The 22,587-nt window shown below is 42.7% G+C and overlaps 1 protein-coding gene across 3 annotated transcripts in view; it reads right to left on the reverse strand.

Annotated features, from left to right (window-relative positions):
- Window positions 1-1,212: 1,212 nt before the first annotated feature.
- Window positions 1,213-22,587, reverse strand: part of LOC125304379 (glutathione hydrolase 1 proenzyme-like) — a 29,596-nt gene continuing 8,221 nt past the window's right edge. The window contains exons 2-13 of one of the 3 annotated variants that reach the window (XM_048258599.1): window positions 19,689-19,852; window positions 15,389-15,519; window positions 14,469-14,558; window positions 11,759-11,951; window positions 9,643-9,803; window positions 8,836-8,982; window positions 6,293-6,429; window positions 5,093-5,280; window positions 3,932-4,059; window positions 3,687-3,799; window positions 2,116-2,229; window positions 1,213-1,642 (exon numbers count right to left, since the gene is read on the reverse strand). In XM_048258599.1, coding sequence (XP_048114556.1) covers window positions 1,496-1,642; window positions 2,116-2,229; window positions 3,687-3,799; window positions 3,932-4,059; window positions 5,093-5,280; window positions 6,293-6,429; window positions 8,836-8,982; window positions 9,643-9,803; window positions 11,759-11,951; window positions 14,469-14,558; window positions 15,389-15,519; window positions 19,689-19,852 — 1,713 coding nt within the window. In that variant the 3' untranslated portion in view covers window positions 1,213-1,495. Of the gene's footprint in view, window positions 1,643-2,115; window positions 2,230-3,686; window positions 3,800-3,931; window positions 4,060-5,092; window positions 5,281-6,292; window positions 6,430-8,835; window positions 8,983-9,642; window positions 9,804-11,758; window positions 11,952-14,468; window positions 14,559-15,388; window positions 15,520-18,381; window positions 18,402-19,688; window positions 19,892-22,587 lie in introns of those variants that run through there. The other 2 variants (XM_048258598.1, XM_048258600.1) reach the window with 2 other exon arrangements.

The following is a 22,587-nucleotide window of genomic DNA, read 5'->3' on the forward strand; positions in this document are numbered from 1 at the left end:
AATGAGCCACTGCTGTTCAAAGGGCCCATTTGGGTGAAATTATTATTATAATTTATGTTATTTATTATTTACTATAGGGTTCTAGAATAAATAAAACAGTGTGTTTGAAATAATGGAATTTGTGCTCTCATGAAGCTGGGTCGATGGGACATGGGAGGGTGGGTCTGTTGATGGGGGGGGGGCGTGGCACCCGAACAGTAGTTCAAGCAGACTTAGAACTTTCATGTGCCGATCAGGTGGGCGGCACTGTGCCACTGCCACCCCTCCCCCTGAGAGAACAAAGTCTCACTCCTTGCAAACTTCAAAACTTGAGAGCCCTGCTGTTCGGCCAGCAGCAACATCCATCTTATTTGTTTTCAAGTAGCAGGGAATTCAAGCCAAACCGTTTGCAACTCTGCCATCAATCATTATGTTAAAGCCCACCTTGCTACTCTATACACGATTTCATTGGCCTGATTGAGTTTGATTTGATGTGTATTTAGTGACTGTACGCCACCACATCACACACACACACACACACACACACACACACACACACACACACACAATATATATACTTATACTTATACGCAAGACAGATACATAAAACACACACACACACATGTAATCAAGCAGACACACGCGCACACACACACACACTCGCAATCGAAAACTCACACACAGAGAAGCACACACTCATTTACATACCGTACACAAAAGTTGCAAGAGTAGGGGATGGAGACAGCGTGATTAATCTTTGCGGAGAGAATGTGCAGGACTAAGCGGAGAGAATGTGCAGGACTAAGCGGAGAGAATGTGCAGGACTAAGCGGCGGTCATATTTTGTACCGCTTTGTGGTAAATTGTGTTTGTTTATGTTATGCAATGCTATATTATGTTATGTTTGTTTATGTTATTGTTATGTTTGTTTATGTTATGCTTATTTATGCTATGTTTGTTTATGTTCTGTTCGGCTATGTTATGTTTGTTTATGTTATATTATGTTTGTTTTGTTATGCTGTTATAATATGTTTGTTTATGTTATGTTTGTTTATGTTATATTATGTTTGTTTATGTTATGTTTGTATATGGTTATGCTATTTTATGTTTGTATATATGGTTATGTTATATTATGTTTGTTTATGTTGTGTTTGTATGTTATGTTATGTTTGTATATGTTATACTATGCTATCAAAGTCGATAATGAAATGGCAAGACAAACAGTATGAAAAGAAATAGCACAGCACAATTAATTAATTTATAAATTAAAATACAATATTTACAATCCATTTGTGCACACACATGGCATTGCACATTGCAGCATGGCTCTCTTTGCAGCATACGCATATCTGTGTATGTTTTTGTCTGTATGTATTTGTGTATGTAGATGCCTGTGTGTGGTTGTGTGTCTGTGTTTGTGTGTGGGTTTAACTCTGTGTTTTTGTCTATATGTGTCTGTATGCACAAATGTACAGTGTGTGTGTGTGTGTGTGTGTGTGTAAGCATGTGTGTTTATATCAGTATCCTGCAGCGTATCCTCCTTTTCTGGGGTCCGATTCAGCGACTATCCCATCGCCCTGTCTCATCACCGCCTGCACCACCGCTGCCACGGACGTCAGCAAGGCCGTGTCATGGTTCTTCTGCTCCAAGCCTTCCAGAATGTTCTACGTGGAAAACACACACACACACACACACACACACACACACACACACACACACACACACACGTTGTGTTTGCATACACTGACATTTGTGCATATGCTCCACCACCAGTAGGTGTCACTGTAAGTGGTGTAATCAAGGAATGTGCGTATCTGTAAGAGGAGAATGAGTGTGTACAACATGAGTTGGAGAACTGTTACCAGTGTACGTGATGCTGAAGTTTAAGTAAATTCTCTAAAGAAATATCCGTCTCCATTTGATCAAAGAACACAACAACACGCACACACACGCACACACAATTAAAAGGCTTTTAAAATGTTTAAATGGCTCTTCAGAATGCTGCAGAAACGTACTACCTTGAATGGCCCTTCTAAACGTACCACCCTCATGGCTGCCTCAGATTTCTCAAATCTTGTTCAACAAGTTGGATCCCCAAACTGAGGATCTCTATGGAGCCTATGTATTGTCCACTCACCGGGTCAAAGTCCATCTCTCCGTACGTGGTGTTGGGGGCGAGCTGGTTGTGAATGCGAGGCTCCGCTATTGCTCTCTTCAGGTCATAGTTGAAGACAAGAGCATGGAGGATAACCTGGAGACCACAGAGCCGCAGACGGAAGATAAATGAATCAAACACGTACTATGATCTCAGGTCTGGAATCAGTCCACCTGGGTTTGATTCCCACCTCCACAAATCTGAGTCGCTTTGGATAGAAGTGTCTATGTGTGTGTGTGTGTGTGTGTGTATATTGGGGGCAGTGAAGAAAGACAGGAATGATACTCAAAGAACAGTGATGCAATGCAGTGTGGAGATGCTGTATGCAGTAATGGGGTATCTCTTTAATGTGAAACTGAGCAATCACATTAAAGAGATGCACTGATGAGATACAGGGATGTATCTCTCACTCACTCACTCACTCTCCCACTCAATCACTCACTCACTCACTCACTCACTCACTCCCTCACTCTCCCACTCAATCACTCACTCTCACTCAATTCAATTTAATTCAAGGTTGCTTTATTAGCATGACTAAGTACAGTGTTCTCACTCACTCACTCACTCTCCCACTCACTCTCACTCAATTCAATTTAATTCAAGGTTGCTTTATTAGCATGACAGTGTTCTCACTCACTCACTCACTCTCCCACTCACTCACTCACTCTCCTACTCACTCACTCACTCACTCTTACTCAATTAAATTTAATTCAAGGTTGCTTTATTAGCATGACTGTAAGTACAGTGTTCTCACTCTCCCACTCACTCACTCCCTTCACTCTTTCTCGCAATCACATTAAAGAGATGCACTGATGAGATACAGGGATGTGATGCCGTTCAGTAGGAGATGCAGTGATGAAATACCGTGTGACATGAGTTGACATGAGAAGAAACTGTGACACTTCAAAAGCAGTGATGAAGTAATCAGGCGCAGTGAGGAGATGCAGTGAGGAGATAATGAGATACTGTGATGTAATGCGGTAATGTAATGCAGTGATGAAATGCAGTGTGGATGGGAGATGCAGTGAGTAGATGCAGTGATGTAATGCAGTGATGAAATGCAGTGATGTAATGCAGTGATTAGATGGGGAGATGCAGTGATGAAATGCAGTGATGTAATCCAGCGATGTAATGCAGTGATGTAATGCAGTGATGAAATGCAGTGATTAGATGGGGAAATGCAGTGATGTAATGCAGTGATGAAATGCAGTGATGTAATGCAGTGATTAGATGGGGAGATGCAGTGATGAAATGCAGTGATGTAATGCAGTGATTAGATGGGGAGATGCAGTGATGAAATGCAGTGATTAGATGGGGAAATGCAGTGATGTAATGCAGTGATGAAATGCAGTGATGAAATGCAGTGATTAGATGGAGAGATGCAGTGATGGAATGCATTGTGTGGATGGGGAGATGCAGTGATGAAATGCAGTGATTAGATGGAGAGATGCAGTGATTGAATACTGTGTGGATGGGGAGATGCAGTGATGCAATGCACTGGACACTGGAAGGGCAGTAATGAGACAGAGCTGCAAGCGCCTGCTGAAACTCACTGAGGCGGTCGCCGTGGTGATCTTCGTCCCACCAGAGCCTCCAACAACCATTTTTACTTTATTGTTCTTGTCCAGGAGGATTGTGGGAACCATTGACGATAACGGCCTCTTACCTAAAGAAAATGTAAAACATAAACCACTGAGTCTGTTTCTGTCTGTATGGCTGATCTTTGGGTGCAATACAGTCACAAGGACTTGTTGTCCTTGTGTCAAAATGGAGAAGATACAGTATGTTGTTGCTTTACCTGGTAGGATGAAATTATTTGGGGAGGGTGGGACGCCAAAAGCGTTTGTGATGAAGGGGGAGCTGAAATCATCCATTTCGTTGTTTAAGAGGATCCCAGTTGAATTGGACATGACTTTAGATCCAAATCTGGCAAAGATAACGCACAGAGCGAGCTTATGATAAACAATCAAACACGACACATATCACATCATATCAAAATAGCTTATCAAGGATTATCAACATATACCATATCACAGCAGCACAATAGCATATCACAATAGGTGATCAAGGCTCTTGAAACTTCATAGGACTATGAAACTGAGTCATAGGACTATGAAAAGTATCTGTGGTGTTAAATATAGGTGCGATTTGTAGGATTGTTACCGAACGTTCTGCAGACCAAAATCAAAACACTGGTGAACGTTCTCAAGACTACCAGACGTGAGCCTCTTCTGGGTTGCCAGATGTAATGAAGACTTAGCTAACGTTAGTTGACCTGCAGCTGCTTTAACCTTTCTCCAACCATGACCCAGCTACACATTACGGAAACAGTGAAAACAAGTTAGCGATGCAGATGAAGTTTAGCCTAGGCTACCTGTTGTGGAGAAATATGGCCAGCTCGCGCGTCAGATTTGATATTCTTCATTTGACGAAGACGTCACCATCTCAGGAAGCTCCTCCGATGTCCACTTAATTTGTTTCTTGTTTTAATTTTGGAAATTTACCTGCCTCTCGTAGGCGTTCATGACTACAACTGACAGCTGTTGACAGTTGGCCTTTGCTAATTTGGCAACCCAAATGGGAGGACGCAGCTAGCCCATTATTAATATCGCTATTCTAGAATTAATCGTTCAAAACATCAACGAAAATTCCAAGAGATTCCGCCCCGTAACTCATTTTTTTCATGGGTTTTACGGGTTAAAGTAATGTTGTCAAATAAGCCATTACTTCAATTCATCGTGTTTCCTTACTCTCTGACAACATATGGTGATCATTTTTGGAATGGTTACAGTTTATTTTACATTATTTCCTACATACTGGACCTTTAAATATGTGAAGTTATATGATACTGACGCTGGCAGAAATGTCATGCTTTCATCACAGAATTCGTCACAATTTTCTGTAATATGACACTTCTTGACCCTGACTTGACCACTTGATCCTCAAGTTCATGTCTTACTGGGTGTTGATGGTGCTGGTGGCGGCCACCGCGCTTCCATCCTCCGCCATGACGGACAGGTGGGCGGTGCCATGGTCGTCGGGGACGAAGTACTCGGGCTCGTAGTACTCCATTGGGTGTGTGGTGTCGTCGGTGATCCGACTGCGGAACAGTTCGGCCACATCATCTGAGGTGATGTTCTTGACCAACTGAAAGGAAAGATGGGGGGAGGAAAGGACTGATGAAGGTGTGTTTCCCCCAAATGGAGAACATCCAAGAGAAACAACCAGGAAGGAAATCCAAGAGGAACACACAGAATGGTGATCCAGTGTTGGTTATCAAAGGCATTCTCTGATGTTTGCGTGTGTGTGTGTGTGTGTGTGTGTGTTTGCATGTGTGAGAGAGAGAGAAAGTGTGTGTGTGTGTCTATGTGAGGAGTGTGTATGTGCGTGTGTGTGTGTGTGTGTGTGTGTGTGTGTGTGTGTGTGTGTGTGTGTGTGTGTTACTCATCCCAGGCACACTGGTGTGATGACAGGTGTCTGGTCAGGGTCCATCCATCATTTGTTTTAGTATAAATCCCATCCTCTCCCAAACAAATATTTCTCAATCCTGACCTTGAGGTTAGTAAGCCCAGTGTGTGACCCTTGCAAGCTAGAGAAAGCTAGGGCAAGACTCCAACATTAATATTACAGTAGTATTTCGACATCCATTTCAGTGTTTAAACCGCAGATTTACAATCAGTCGTTAAGGGAGAAGGGGCCTAGAAAGTCCAAGACTGTGGACGGAATCTCACTACGAGCTTTCCCAGGGCCAGCACACACACACACACACACACACACACACACACACACACCTGGCAATAGAAGACACCAGGCAATCAATGTCAGTTTTAAGAACACAGTTCTTACGGAAGAGGCTACCTTAAGAACTACACAGTTCCTAGGGTTCCAAGTTCCAAGGCTTGCATTTGCTCTGCCTGTGGGAACTCTAAGATTGTGTAACACGTGTTAATGGAGCACTCACATCGTTGGGCTGTAAAATGCTGACCTTGCTTTAACACCGCTCTCAGACAAGGCCCTGAACAGGCTATCACAAGTAAATATCACTTTTATGTCAAAATCCATGACTGATTGAATGATTTGGGATTGAATTAATGAATGAATTAATCAGTCAATCAATTGTTAAATCACTCAATCAGCCCCTTCCAGAAGTCAAACTCACAGAGGTAACGTTGACAAAGTGAGGGTCTCCGAGCACGCTTCTCTTGGCATATGCGAAACGGAAGGCCTCAACGATGCGGTGATAGGTGAGCACCTTCTTCTCCAGCGTGGAGACACTGTCTGGCCCGAGCTTGTAACCTGAGGGACAGACAAACAGATTACAGAGATGTCTGCAGATGAATCTATTCAGTGTCTGTCAGACTGACATGACATCGTCATAACCATTCACATGAACATGAGAGAGTCTTTATGAATGTGTATGAATGCTGTAAAGTTGTCATAACAAAGACATCCCAAACAATGTCAACTTGACAAACAAAACAGATGCCACTTACCAGATATAAACATTCATAAAGGCTTCTTAATGTTCATGACAGGTGTCATAGCTCTGATGGCGTTGGAGTACATCAGTCTTATGCGGACCTTTTCAAATAACATGTTACCCAAATGCCTCTGATTAGCACAACGCCAGGCTAATTAGAGTGCCACTGGGGACAGCAGCTAGCCGGCCGGGCAGCCAATCAACAGGGAGGAGGACTTTTTCCGACAGCAGTGACATGTTTTTCATTACCAGGACACCAAAAGCGCTACAGTGTGGCGCGGTAATGAGATTCGCACCAATGGAGAGCAGCGAGATGGCTCCAAACAAGCAGCAAGTTTGGGTTTGATGGCTCTCATTAGTCGCTCTCATTGGGAGTTTCTGACTGACTCTCTCACTCACTCATTCACTCACTCACTCACTCACTCATTCATGGGCGCATGGGCAGAATGGTGTCTGATAGAGAAAAAGAGCATGAGTATGAGTAATTTAATGAGCATGAGTAATTTAACTGAAACAAATGTGTGTGCGTGTGTGTGTGTGTGTGTGTGTGTGTGTGTGTGTGTGTGTGTGTGTGTGTGTACAAGTGTGTGAAACTCGCTGTGTGACATGGAGTGCACGTGTACAGTCTAGAGTTGTATGTGCATGTGTTCAAGCATATGTTTATGTGCCTGTGTGTGTGTGTGTGTGTGTGTGTGTGTGTGTGTGTGTGTGTGCCAGTATGTGCCAGTATGCCAGTATGTGTGTGTGTGTGTGTGTGTGTGTGTGTGTGTGTGTGTGTGTGTGTGTGTGTGTGTGTGTGTGTGTGTGAAACTCGCTGTGTGACATGGAGTGCACGTGTGAAGTCTAGAGTTGTATGTGCATGTGTTCAATCATATGTTTATGTGCCTGTGTGTGTGTGTGTGTGTGGGCGTGTGTGTGCCAGTGTGTGCCAGTATGTATGTATGCACGCGTGTGTGTGTGTGTGTGTGTGTGTGTGTGTGTGTGTGTGTGTCTGGCACAGACAGAGGGTGTTGTCTGCCATGTGAGACTGAGGGCTTCCCAGAGTAGAGTGTGACGGGTTGGGTCCAGTGCGTGCGGACAAACCCAGGAGAGAAGCAGGGACCTTTAGATACAGTGTGTGTGTAAAGGGATTGGGGGCAGATATGTTAACTTCAGCTCTTTGGTTCTCTGTGTTAGACTGATCCCCTGCTGTGGTGCAGAGTGGTCGTTGAAACTGACCCACACACACACACACACTGACCAGACCAGCTACACTGACCAGACCAGACCAGACCAGCTACACTGACCAGACCAGACCAGACCAGACCAGCTACACTGACCAGACCAGCTACACTGACCAGACCAGACCAGCTACATTGACCAGACGAGCTACACTGACCAGACACACTGACCAGACCAGTGCAGTGAAACATTTGTAGAGTTAAAATGTAGAGTTAACAGACTGTGGAGTTCAGCCTCCATATAAGTTGTGTGGTGTGGTAGTGGTATTGTTGGTGCCCAAATGCCTCTGATTAGCACAACGCCAGGCTAATTAGAGTGCCACTGGGGACAGCAGCTAGCCGACAGTGTGGCGCGGTAATGAGATTTGCACCAATGGAGAGCAGCGAGATGGCTCCGAACAAGCAGACCAGCTACACTGACCAGACCAGCTACACTGACCAGACCAGTGCAGTGAAACATTTGTAGAGTTAAAATGTAGAGTTATCAGACTGTGAAGTTCAGCCTCCATATAAGTTGTGTGGTGAGGTAATGGTAGTGGTGCGGTGTTGGTGTGGTAGTGGTCTGGTAGTGATGGGGTGTGGTGTTGGTGTGGTAGTGGTGTGGTAGTGATGGGGTGTGGTGTTGGTGTGGTAGTGGTGCGGTGTTGGTGTGGTAGTGGTGCGGTGTTGGTATGGTGTTGCTGTGGTAGTGATGGGGTGTTGCTGTGGTAGTGGTGTAGTGTTGGTCTGGTAGTGGTGTGGTGTTGCTGTGGTAGTGATGGGGTGTTGCTGTGGTAGTGGTGTGGTGTTGCTGTGGTAGTGGTGTGTTAGTGGTGCAGTATTGGTGTGGTGTTGGTGTGTTAGTGGTGCAGTGTTGGTTGGTGGTGGTGCGGTAGTGATGGGGTGTTGGTTTGGTGGTGGTGCAGTAGTAATGGGGTGTGGTATGGTGTTGCGGTAGTGGTGTGGTGTTGGTGGGTGTTGGTGTTGTTGGTATCCTCAGGCCCTACGTGAGGCGGAACTCACCTTTGAGGATGTTGAGGATGAGGGCCAGCACGGGGCCACTGGCGGGTGCGGGGGGGACACATAGCCGGTACTCCCCCATGCCCACACACAGGGCCTCCTCCAGCCTGGCCTGGTAGTCCTGGAGGTCCTGCAGAGTGACGATGCCACCTGTAACACAATACACACACACACACAGATATGACCACACAGACAGATATGAACACACACACACACACACACACACACACACACACACACACACACACACACACACACATGAACACACACACACACACACACACAGACATGAACACACACACAGAGCAAATATACTGATACCAATGTTAACCGCAAACACAAGGGCAAACACACATACATGTACGCGCACACACACACACACACACACACACACACACACTCATGCATACACACACATATTCATACTGTCCCAGGCTGATCCAAGGTTGTTTGTTGCCATCTTAGTCTCCAGGTTATTTTTATAGTCTTGTTTTGTTTTCAGAACTTCTACTTTTAGATACTTTATTGCTATTTGCAGTTCAGCGATGACACCCTGCTTAAAGCATGACTTTCTTTTCTGTAGGACAGGAGACATACTGGTAAGAGTCACCTATTGCCCTTGGACTTATTAGCAATCGCTTATGTGATCTTTGTCTATGTTATGTGTGAAGTACTTTGAATTGCCATTGTGCTAGAATATGTGCTATAATAATATGTGCTATAATAATAATATTATAGTAATAATAATAATAAAAAAGAGTAAAGTTTGCACATTACCATTACCTCACAGCTCACAAAGTAGGAACCTACCTGCAGCCTGGATGTCCCGCACCATGTTCTCCGCTATTGGCCCCTTGTAGAACGCATCTGGGCCCTGATTGGCTATGGCCTCATAGGTGTCGGCCAGCTTGCGGTAGTAGATGGTGCTGTTCTCTCTCAGAATGTTGCCCTCTGAGTCACAGAACACTTCACTAAGAGAGGAGAGAGAGAAAACACTAGAGCAACCAACAGGAGACAATGACAACAACAACAACAATCAACAACAACAACATAAACAACATAAACAACATCAACATCAACATCAATAATAACAACAACAACCAACAACATCAACAACAACAACAACATACAGTTTTTCTCAGTCGCTTTTGTGCTTTTTTCAGATCAGAATGAAAATTCTCATAACTATTAGTTCAACCTCCACAACATTTAGTCATTTGTGCACATCATAGTAGCAATTTCTCTTTCCTCTGAACAAATTGCAAATGCTTTTGGACATATATCAGTTGTTTTCATACAATTCTCTGCTGTTTTTTAACATTATCATTTGCTTATGTCATGTCAGTCAAAATGACCTATACTTACGGATGCTGAATAGTCGTTCCCAATAAAACTAATAGTCTTCATTTCATTGCTTGAGTCATTACATACAACATTGTTGAACTAGTTATCAAATTCTGTCACAATGCTGTAGAATTGCAAAGAGCATACAGTAAAAATGTACGTATTCAGTGTCTTGTACTCACTGACTCCCCTAATGTGTAACTTTACTGTAGTTCTCAAATGGCTGTACAAGTATTGTATAGTGCTGTCTTGAGCATGTTCAGGTAGTGTCACCGAGTTCTGACCTTTTTTTTGCATAGGAAAACACTGAGAACTGTCATAATGAAAAGATGACAAAGCCATTTGACTATCTTTTTCATAAACGATGGTGGCAAGACTTCTGATTTTGATTACACTGACAGTTTCATTGACATAAATACTTGCTTTTGAGGAATGGACTATCCATTTCAAGCAAGTGACGTGCTTTTGCAGGTCATCCACTAGGTTTTGCAGTTTGCACTAATTGTTTTGAGAAATGCACTAACTGCTGTGCAAATGTTAATAGTGATGTGAGAAAAGCACCAAAGCGACTGAGAAAAACTGTAACAACAACATAAACAACATCAACATCAACAACAACATCAACAACATAATCAACAACAACAACAACAACAACATATTTGGTGAAAAGCAGCTGTCTGCCCTGGAGCCACAGAACATTTTACTCAGAAGGGAGAGGCAACAGAGAAGACACTGGCAACTGACAGATAGATAGATAGATAGATAGATAGATAGATAGATAGATAGATAGATAGATAGATAGATAGATAGATAGATAAATAAATAGATAGATAGATAGATACATAGATGGATAGATGGATAGATAGATAGATAGATAGATAGATAGATGGATAGATGGATGGATAGATAGATAGATAGATAGATAGATAGATGGATAGATAGATAGATAGATAGATAAATAAATAGATAGATAGATAGATACATAGATGGATAGATGGATAGATAGATAGATAGATAGATAGATAGATAGATAGATAGATAGATAGATAGATAGATAGATAGATAGATAGATAGATAGATAGATGTCGGCTGTAGGTTTGAAGTCATTTAGGGTCAATAGGATCAAAGTGTTATGGAATCTACATATTACTTTTGGACCATGTGGCTCTTTGACCGTGTCACACAAGCCATCAAAGGCCTGCAGGGGGATCATTTCCTGCCTTACTGTACTCCAATCTGCTATCTGCAGCATAGACTGTACAGTCTATGATCTGCAGCGAGTAATCCTTATCTTCACCTGCAGTGAAGCAAACTGGCTCACGGTTAACAGTCAACTCAGAGGTTTCAATGGCAAAGTTCGATTACATCTCAGAGAAAAAACAGCAAACATTTTATAATGTGTAGTTAAACGTTTTTTTTTTCTCTCTCTCTGATGAAAATTGGGTGCAGTATTGAGATGGCCATGTTGCTGGTGATCGTTTTTTGAATATGGTGCAGTATTTGAGATTACTGTCGCACCATAAAGATTTATCGCTGGTGATTGTTTTTTGAATATGGTGCGGTTTTGAGATAGTGGTTGTACCATAAAGCCTTATCGCTGGTGATTGTTCTCCTGTAGCTGTTGATGGCCTTTGCCAAGGCACTGCCCAGAGGAAACCCTTCGCGTGCCAACCGTATGCTGGGCAGGAACAGCTCCTTCCACGGTAGCCTGCCGTGCCGCCTGTGTGCCAGCTCGTAGCCGCGGATCTCTCCTGGCACCGCAATGGCCAGACCACCTGCCATATGGAGACACACACACACACACACACACACACACACACACACACACACACACACACACATACAACGATCAGGACAGCCGTGATGCTGAGCTGGGTTTCAGCTCTGAACTTATGAACTACCAGTCTCTCACACAACACTTCCCACATAACACAACACACTGTCACACAGAACGCCTCACACACAATGCACACACCAACACAAAAACAACACACACAACACTCTCACGCATGCAAAACTTCAAACACAACACTTGTTCTCCACCCATGCTGCTTCAAGCTGTCATGCATGGAAAATATAACACGACTGAAATTTAAATCTGAGTTTAAAGCAGTTGAGGGGTTAAAATTAATTCAGGTTTATATGAATTTCTAAGCCAAGATTAAAAGGATGGTTTAAATGCAATCTTGATTACTTTTAAACTAGATTTAAAGTTTGGTGCAACTGGATTAATGGATAAACCTTGATTTAATCCAGGTTAAGACTTAATCCTTGTTGGTGCAACCCATCCTTGTTCTCCACCCATGCTGCACCAAAGCTGTCATGCATGGAAAAATAACACGACTGATCAACATACTCAGTGTTAAACTTTCATTCACTATACCAGGGGTATTCAATTAACCTTCAGCGAGATCCAGTTACGGAAAATTTCCTCAAGCAAAGGTCCGGAGCATCATAAGGTTTAACGTGCGTGTATAGGTATATGTATGTATGTATGTGTATGTATGTATGTGTTTACATATATATATATATATATATAGGATGGATGGATCGGATAGATGGATGGAGCCTAGTTGTAGGCCTAGTCCTAATGTTCAATGTGAAATAAAATAAGTAGCTTAAAGGGAAACTTGGCAGGATTTCCCCCTCTGCTGGAGAAATTGTGCATTATGCTATTTCAAACTGTGGAAAAAGGTAGCGATAAAGCACATGGAAGCTAGCTAGCGAGCGGTTAATAAGTTTGGCAGAACTATGTGGATGTTACAAGGTAAAAAACGATTTAAAAGCGAGTTTCTTGTTTCTCACTTCTCTTTCCGGGACGGTAGTCTCAATGTTGCAAGGTTGGTTTTCCGCCTGGGGACGCTAGGCGCAGCGGGGAAAGTCGCCATGTCGACATTAAACTCAACATTTCGAGAATAAAGTTGAAATATCATGTCGACTTTAATCTCGACGTGTCGACATTAAACTCAACATTTTGAGAATAAAGTTAGTTTGGAGAGAGAAGCGACCCTTTCGGGACGATTGAAAGGGAGGACGAATGAAACAATGCAACAAGTGCAACAATAATTCAGAGTGTTCGAGTGCAACAATGATTAGACATAGGCCTATATCATGTGGACAAAACATAGAACATATCAACCTACGTTGCTCAGCCAAATAATTTGCTGTTAGGTCCTTATCACGGAGTTACAGGCGATAAATGCGATGGTCAAAAGTAGCCTAAACGTCATAGCGGTTCATTCATTTATTGTAGGCCTATTATTAAAGTGTTGTTTTTCATCTAAATGTTCAACTTCATGCTTATGCACTAGAGGCATACTAGGCGCTCTCCCCAATCCTAGACTTTCACGTTGCTTGTTGGTAATGGATGCAAAACAGCCCATGCTGAATGTCTATGGAGGGACGAATGAAGCTGTCCTCCCTACCACCCCATGTAGGCTAGTAGCCTACTTTCACACATATGCACACAAAGTGCATAAATAAAGTGCATGCACACATATTCTCTCACGGGATCAAAATAGTATATATGCTTAGGCTACCTGTGTTTCTAGCCTCCTATACATATTGCAGTTGAGACATGGAAAAGCAGTTTTAGAAAAATGAGTTTTGCCATGTTATCCTATGGAGAGTGATGCCCGTGGGTCATGAAGGGCAGTTATTTGGATGTGCAGTGGCCTAAACAGAGTGAAATAACATTTTGTATAGAAACATTATATTATTGGATACATATATTTTTCTAGCTATTTAGCCTAAACGGCATAGTATTTCCATAACTGCGAGACAGCACTTCACGATGACGGCAATGATAGTTAACAGACAAGACACAATCTATCTGAATATCTGCAATCTATCTGAAATAACACCTATTTTCATGTAACATGGTGTGTATTAGTGTAGGCTATGTTTAAACAGTGGGGCCTATTGCGAGTTTAATGTCAGCATGTCGACTTTAAAGTCGACACGTCGAGATTAAAGTCGACATTACATTTCAACTTTATTCTTGAAATGTCGTTTAATGTCGTTTAATCTCGCCATAGCAAAAATATTTTTTTCTCTTCATGTGTGGGCCTAAAACTCCGTCGTACACCACAGTTCAAGTTCAAGTTACTAGCTCACAAAGTTTTACACACTGTCCTTGTGGTTTTATAAGCTGTCCTGACCTTCCGGGACACTGGACGTATCTGAAGCTCCGCTGTGCTTATCTCCCCATGTCATGCAAGAACACCTCTCTCTATACAGTCACTCATTTGGCCAATCATTGCTGCTGCTTAGGTGAGCAGTTTAATGAGTACCTGTGCGCGACAGGTCCGTGTTGTTCCCAAACATGTCCTGAGATGCATTCGCTGGGGCGGACTCCCGGGCGTTGATGGTCTCCACTTTCCCTGCAAGACACAGTTTTGGGGTGAAAAGGTGTGTGCATGTGTGGGGGGGGGTGATAACCCTTTATAGTGACTGTGGTGATAACCTCAGGGACAGGGTGAAGGGGGCAGGGGGCATGTAGGTGATAACCTGAGGGGGAGGCATGTTCTATAGTCATGGCAGTCTTACTGTGTGTGCCTGGTGTGTCCAGTGGTAGTGTGTGTGTAAGGCCTGTGGCTACCTGTGCTGTACTAGGCAGTGTGTCCAGTGGTAGTGTGTGTGTGTGCTGTACTATGCGGTGTGTCCAGTGGTAGTGTGTGTGTGTGCTGTACTATGCAGTGTGTCCAGTGGTAGTGTGTGTGTGTGTGCTGTACTATGCAGTGTGTCCAGTGGTAGTGTGTGTGTGTGTGTGCTGTACTATGCAGTGTGTCCAGTGGTAGTGTGTGTGTATGTGTGCCTGTACTATGCGGTGTGTCCAGTGGTAGTGTGTGTGTGTGTGCTGTACTATGCAGTGTGTCCAGTGGTAGTGTGTGTGTGTGCTGTACTATGCGGTGTATCCAGTGGTAGTGTGTGTGTGTGTGCTGTACTATGCGATGTGTCCAGTGGTAGTGTGTGTGTGAGGCCTGTGGCTACCTGTGCTGTACTATGCAGTGTGTCCAGTGGTAGTGTGTGTGTGCTGTACTATGCGGTGTGTCCAGTGGTAGTGTGTGTGTGTGTGCTGTACTATGCGGTGTGTCCAGTGGTAGTGTGTGTGTGTGCCTGTACTATGCGGTGTGTCCAGTGGTAGTGTGTGTGTGTGTGCTGTACTATGCGGTGTGTCCAGTGGTAGTGTGTGTGTGAGGCCTATGGCTACCTGTGCTGGCGTCGTAGATGGTGAGAAAGAGGCCTCCGCCGATGCCCATGCTGTGGGCGTTCATCAGGCCCACACACAGCAGCCCAGCGATGGCCGAGTCCACCGCAGAACCGCCTTTCTTCAGGATATCCCTAAACGCGCACACACACACAGACACACACACACACACACACACACACACACACACACACACACAGACACACACACACACACAGACACACACACACAGACACAAACGCGCACGCACACGCACACGCACACGCACACACACAGACACACACACACACACACACACACACTCTCACACACACACACACACAGAGAAACACACACACTCTCTCTCACACACAGACACACACACACACACACACACACACACACACACACACACACACACACACACATATACACAGACTGTGAGTGACCAAGATGGCAAACCTACGTGATGCGATGTGAGCTTGGTGGTGTAGGAGAAAAAGGAACCTGCAGGAGAGGTTGGTGTCTATGGCAAGCCGATTGAGCATTTATTCTGATATCTTATAATTGGCTCCCTATGTCCAAATAGAACATGACAACCAATCACAGTGCAGAATTTCACAAAATCCCACCCACAACATTTGCATGTGGCAGTTAACAACAAGTTAACACGCTGGCCAAAGGTACTCTAGCTAGTAAACTAGTGGCTTCAGTGTGACACTTACATGTAAACTAGTGAAGGCAGAACTGCTCACTAGTTAACTAGTGAAGACACAAATGCCCACTAGTTAACTAGTGAGGTCAAAAAAGTGTCACTAGTTTACTAGTGTGCACCAAAACACCCACTAGTGAACTAGTGATGGCAATTTCCATTCGACTAGTTAACTAGTGAGGTGCAAAAAGTGTCACTAGTTTAATAGTGTGCCCCAAAATGGCCACTAGTTAACTAGTGAAGGCCATTTCAGCCCCACTAGTTAACTAGTGAGATGCCAAAATGGTCACTTGTTAACATGTAAAGGCCAAAATACCCACTAGTTTACTAGTGAGGGTGTTGTGGGCCTTACTAGTTAACTAGTGGCATGCATATTTTGTTCACTAGTTAACTAGTTACACCTAAAAACACAAACAAGCTGACCGTTTTTGTCCACTAGTTAACTAGTGGAACAATTTAAGTCTCACTAGTTTGCATGTGTGGCAGTGAAGCAGCATCAACTAGTTAACTAGTGAGCCTGCTGCCATCACCTAGCTAGCTAGTAGTGACATTGACCTACTCCAACTAGTTAACTAGTGAGGAGTTTTGCCTTCACTAGTAAACATGTGCACATTTTTGGCTGTCACTAGTTAACTAGTGAGACCCAAAAGCTTTCAACTGCTGTCACTAGTTAACTAGTGAGACCCAAAAGCTTTCAACTAGCTGACTGGTATGCATTTTGGCCTTTACCTAGTTACCTAGTGGACATTTCTGGCTCCCACTAGTTAAGTAGTGAAGCTAATATGTGTTCACTAGTTAACTAGTGGGCATTTATGCTGTCACTAGTTAACTAGTGTGCACAAACATGGCTCACTAGTTAACTAGTTGACAAAAATGGCTTGCATGTTGGCCTGATATCAAGATATCAGAATAAATGCTCAAGCGGCTGGCCAAATTACATAGAAGTTAACAAGTGGGAATTTGACATTCAGTAGTCAGCTAGTAAACATTTTTGTACCTTACTAGTTGACTAGTAAAATATAGAAGTTTTTAAACTAGTTAACTAGTGCACATTTCAGTGTCCACTAGTTAACTAGTGAACATGCTGAGCATTAGGCTAGTTAACTAGAGAGATCTTGGGCCTTACTAGTTAACTAGTGAGCATTTTGGCTGTCACTAGTTAACTAGTTCACACAGAAATGGCTCACTAGTTAACTAGTGGACAGAAATGGCTTGCATGTACATGACAATTATGCCTGATATCAAGATATCTGAATAAATGCTCAATCGGCTTGCCATAGGTGTCGGTTCAGGGATGAATTCTCCAAACAGATTTCAAAAGTAGTAATCCTAATAAAGCTTCCGCAATGGGACTGATGCAAAGATGTTGGACCACCAGGAAGTGTTGTGAATAAATGTATGAGTGTTTACAAGATTATGGCCGATGTTCAGACAACGCAACATGGCAAATGGAAGATGAACTAGTGGGCACCACCACACTATGCTATTGCTATTAATAAGAATAAAGTTTGTAATGAGATTGTAATGAGTGAGTATTGTATTTTAAATGTGCCTTATAAATACATTTTACTTACTTACTTTACTTGTAATGAGATTGTAATAAGTGAGTGAGTCCTCGTTGACATCATAGTACTCTAGGGCTATGCAATGGGGAAAATATCACCTTGTGTGCCATAATGCCCCCTTGAACTGACCCCACCTCAATGTCTCTGCATGCCCATTCCATTGCTTGCAAAAGAGGCATGCAGGTATGTGGTTGGTGGTCATATATTTTTCATTGGCCCACTGAAAATAATTATTCGATAGGTTTTAGAAATAGAGAGTAAACTGTACAGAACTGTACACGGGTGCTCAATGTAAAAGTACACTTGAACAGGTACATAATAACTTACCTGAAGTATATTTGTAGTGCTAAGCCTCAGACTGATTTGTGTTCAGTTTTTTTTTTTTCAGTGTTTTTCTCTGTGTTTTTCTCAGGTACTGTATGTGTGTGGGTTTCACCAATTACCAGATGTTGATTTTGAATAGAAGTGTTTTCTCAATAATAACAGGAGATTTCACTTTTGAACAAAGTGTCTAATGTAAGAAATCGTGTGTAGTGTTTCGCAATAAGTGTGTTGCAGAATTGCAAAAAATGTGCAAAGCAAAAAATGTGTTTATGTATTGAGGCTTTGGTCTAAGCATTCGATTTTAGTGTGTAAGCAATGGGCAAACACTGTAATAGAGGCTGTATGTTGCAGTTCACCTGTTCCCATTCATTTACAAGCAGGTTGGTTATGTGTGTGTGCAACTCTTCCTCCCTTACCTGCCTATCTCCGAGCAGGGTCCAGCATGCAGAGGCGGACAGAGTACACAGCTTTATTACTTGAGTAAAAGTACAGATACCCTTTGCTCAATTTTACTCAAGTACAAGTACAACAGTCAGATATCGTAACACCCCCAATTATCACCACTTTTGTTCAGAAATGATAAAACAACGATGTTTTTTAACACTTCAAAATAACATTTACTAAATGAACCTTACATTTTTCAGTAGCCATAGTTGTGTAGATTTGAACAAAATCTGGTTTGGTTCTTAACGGGAGCATTTACTGCCTGAAATATCCGATTTTGTTTACCACGCTCGGAGTTATAGTGCTGGCCTGATGGGTCGCCTATTTACACCGTTTCAACGGCACATGGACGATTAGACCGAGAATTCTCGTCGTGAAATTAAAATTCCACTGGAGCTCCAAGCGGTTGTGTACACGCAGCCTTACAACACTGTTTACAGCTCCTCGAGTCACGGTAAAATGTCATTTTTGGTACATAGCTAATTTAGATACACCTATGTTGTGGGTGGTTGCGTTTCTATAGGAGTCCGCTGTCTTGGTTTGTATAGAAATGGATATTAAGTGACACATACACGCAAGACGGTGGAAATACGGGACCGGTGGAAATAGGGGGAGTTACGATACCTACTTAAGTAAAAGTACTGAAGTACTTGTTTTTAAAAGTACTTGAGTATCAAGAGTAGCCTAATTTTTTTTTAAATATTGCATTACTACTGCAATAGTAGTATGAAAATGTTATGAAAAATGTTAATGTTGGAGAATGTAAAAGGAATTGAAAGTAAAATCAAGTCATTTTCATCTTTTTACCATGTTGCCAGGGATGGGCAGTATTTCTAATACATGTATTTAAAATATGTATTTCAAATACAAAATACTATTTTGTAATTGAAACACTTGAAGCAAAAACTATCATTAACGAAAGTTGAAATAGTCTGGCGAGGTGGGGCCACAGGTTGGCACATTCCCGGGATGGACCTGCTGCGTCTTTATCCATTGTTTCATCCATGGTTTCGTCTCTTATCTAAATCTGACCATGGAGTTGACTTTGGCGGAAAGCTGAAGGTGATTGCTGATAGGCTGTTCCAATCAGTGGCGCCTGCACAATCCAATCATGTTTGAGAGGGAAAAAACAAATTGAGGGTTTCTGAGATTTTTTCTTTTTCCTTTTTTTTTAGAAGAAGTAACTGGTACTTACAGTTATGGATAGAAATGTAGTGGAGTAAAGAGTACAATATTTGCCTCCCGTGTGTGTGTGTGTCTGCAACTTTTCCTCCCGTACCTGCCTATCTCCGAGCAGGGTCCAGCGTCCGTGGCCACTGCAGCTTTGAAGTAGGCCTTCTGGTCGGTCATCTTCTTCCCAACCCCATAGAACACGCCCACAAACGTCCCCACGGCCGCCACCAGCAGCACCACCAGGCCCACCACAATGGACTTACGCACCATCTTGATAAGGTCAAAAACAGACAACTTACAATGAGCACGATCTTGTTAAGGTAAAATTGATTTGATTTAGTTTATATAGTATATTTAGTATTTAGTATTTTAGTATCATGTTTATCTTCTACTGTCTCTGTTTTACAGTGGAGTTTTTTTGTTTATATGTATATTACTTTTTCTGCTGTAAGTGCATGTTGTGTGTGATGTCTGTATGCTACTGAGACCTTGAATTTCCCCTTGGGGATCAATAAAGTATTTATCTATCTATATATCTATCTATATATCTAAAAACAAACACAGGACACTTACAATGAGCACCATCTTGCTAAGGTCAAAAAGAGACACAGGAGACTTATGGCCCTTTCCATTAGACTTGTAAATACGTCGCCCTTCAAATACTTGAGGGTACTCCGAGGTGGACGTACGACCTTACGACAAACATGGCTGCGCCCATAGCTGAGATGAGATGACATGTTTTTTTGCATATGTGCTGTGTTGGTCATTTTAATGTTGATGCAATGCTCTTACACACCAGATTACATTGCTGCTTCAATCCGGTCACCAATTCATGCATTGCACGGTCTTGCTGTGCATGCAGTACAATGTAACAATTTGTTTTCCAGCCGTTTAGCTAGAGGCTACATGTAGCGCAAAACAATAACAATGACTAGCCTCCTGCTAATGCCTTTAGCAACTCATTTATACATGTTGTACGGGTGGGTGTACGATGATTTACAAGTCTAATGGAAAGGACCATTACAATAAGCACCATCTTGCTGAGGTCAAAGACAGACACAGGACACTTACAATAAGCACCATCTTGCTAAGGTCAAAAACAGACACAGGACATTTACAATAAGCACCATCTTACTGAGGTCAGAAACAAACACAGGAGACTAAAGCACCATCTTACTGAGGTCAGAAACAAACACAGGAGACTAAAGCACCATCTTACTGAGGTCAGAAACAAACACAGGAGATTTATGCACCATCTTACTGGGATCAGAAACAAACAGGAGACTAAAGCACCATCTTACTGAGGTCAGAAACAAACAGAGGACCCAGGGGGGAAGTGCATGATCTTTCTGTGGGATGACACTGAGGCATGGAGGCCTGAGGTCATCATGAGCTTATCACACCGTTTTCATTAGAGAGGGAACACGCGGGCAAGGCACAGCACACTTATCCACAGGACTCTGGCACAATTTTATCCAGAACAGTATGCAGAGACAAAGGAATTCATCAGAGTTTAATCACTGGGACTAGCCTGGTTAACACCCGACCACTTTTCAAATCTGAATTGAGATTGAGAGTGGGTCTGGGAAGGCTTTGTTAATTTATGACTTCCAGGGGCGTAACCAGCATTTAAATGAAACTTAAATTGGTGCAATTGGTGCCAAATTGTTTCAGAAGAGCAGCAATCAAATCTTTCTTGTAAATTAAGGTTTTAAATGCATTTTCTTTAGCAAGTTAGCATTTGACATTTCGTTGTGGCAGTTCTAAGTTATAGGCTATTGAGAAAATAAACGAATACAGGAGAGTAGCCTATCTGACAGCTTCACTTCGGTAAAGTTAGACAGAAATTAGCCAGCTTCGTGGTAATTTCCCACGCTACTTATTGTTTTCACTTTGATCTGTGGCCATGACATCACACCAAACTGACATTGAAATTAAAGACACGTGAAAATAGATTATTGACGGAATGTTTTACAAACCTGTCCGTCAAAACGACGGACAATGAGAACGTCTAGCACAACCTCTGAAAATGAGTGTTGTGTGAAACAGCAGATGATTAATGTTAATAAAATAGTGTTTAATAAATTAAGTGTTCAGAACTTATGGTGGACCAAAATGAGTTAATTAAGTGGTGCAAGTTACTGATTATTATGCTGTTTATTACGTAGAATGGGAAAAAACAAGAACTTGAATTTGAACCACACTGGTGGTTAAGTCCGGGACAGTGCCAAGTAGAATTCGGGACAGCTGCAACTGAGAAAAAAAGTTAATTTCGAGCCCTGCGCACACACACATACACACACAGGGACATGCACAGACGTGTGTGTGTGTGTGTGTGTGTGCAGGGACGTGCACAGACGTGTGTGTGTGTGTGTGCAGGGACATGCACAGACATGTGTGTGTGTGTGTGTGTGTGCAGGGCATGCACAGACATTTTGATGGGCCATTGCTCTTACAAATGATAAAAGGGCACCCCCACACTTCTTGTGCCAGTGGCCATTTACAGTAATGTAGCCTAATGTAGCCTGGTGGTGGTTTGTGTGTGTGTGTGTGTGTGTGTGTGTGTTGGGAGGAGGAGCTATTATCCTTTGGTGAGTGTTTGCAATCTATATGACTTTTCTTTCTTTTTGACATTGTTGGTTTGGACATTGTTCAGAGCTTAGCACAACCCAGGAGCCTATAGCCCATGTTAAGATGATCTTTGTTGGGCCAAACCAGGTAATACATAAACTAGTTTGAGAACACTATTTCAGGCCAACGTTATTAAATAAAATATAGACTAGGTTTTAGTTTGCAAAGTTGATCTGAAATGTTTAGAACCTGTATCCTGACTATGCCGATTGTGCTGTTGAGTTTGTTATAGGCTAATGCAGGGGTCTTCAAACTTTTTCAGCCCAAGGACCCCTTTGCTGAGAGAGACACTGAGCACGGACCCCCACCCCGCCCCACCCAAATTTAGGCTGGGTATTCATACAGCTCTGGAAAAAAATAACAGACCCGTGCAT

This window comes from Alosa alosa, chromosome 12 (assembly GCF_017589495.1).
Source record: "Alosa alosa isolate M-15738 ecotype Scorff River chromosome 12, AALO_Geno_1.1, whole genome shotgun sequence".
In the NCBI taxonomy this organism is placed as follows: Eukaryota; Metazoa; Chordata; class Actinopteri; order Clupeiformes; family Clupeidae; genus Alosa; species Alosa alosa.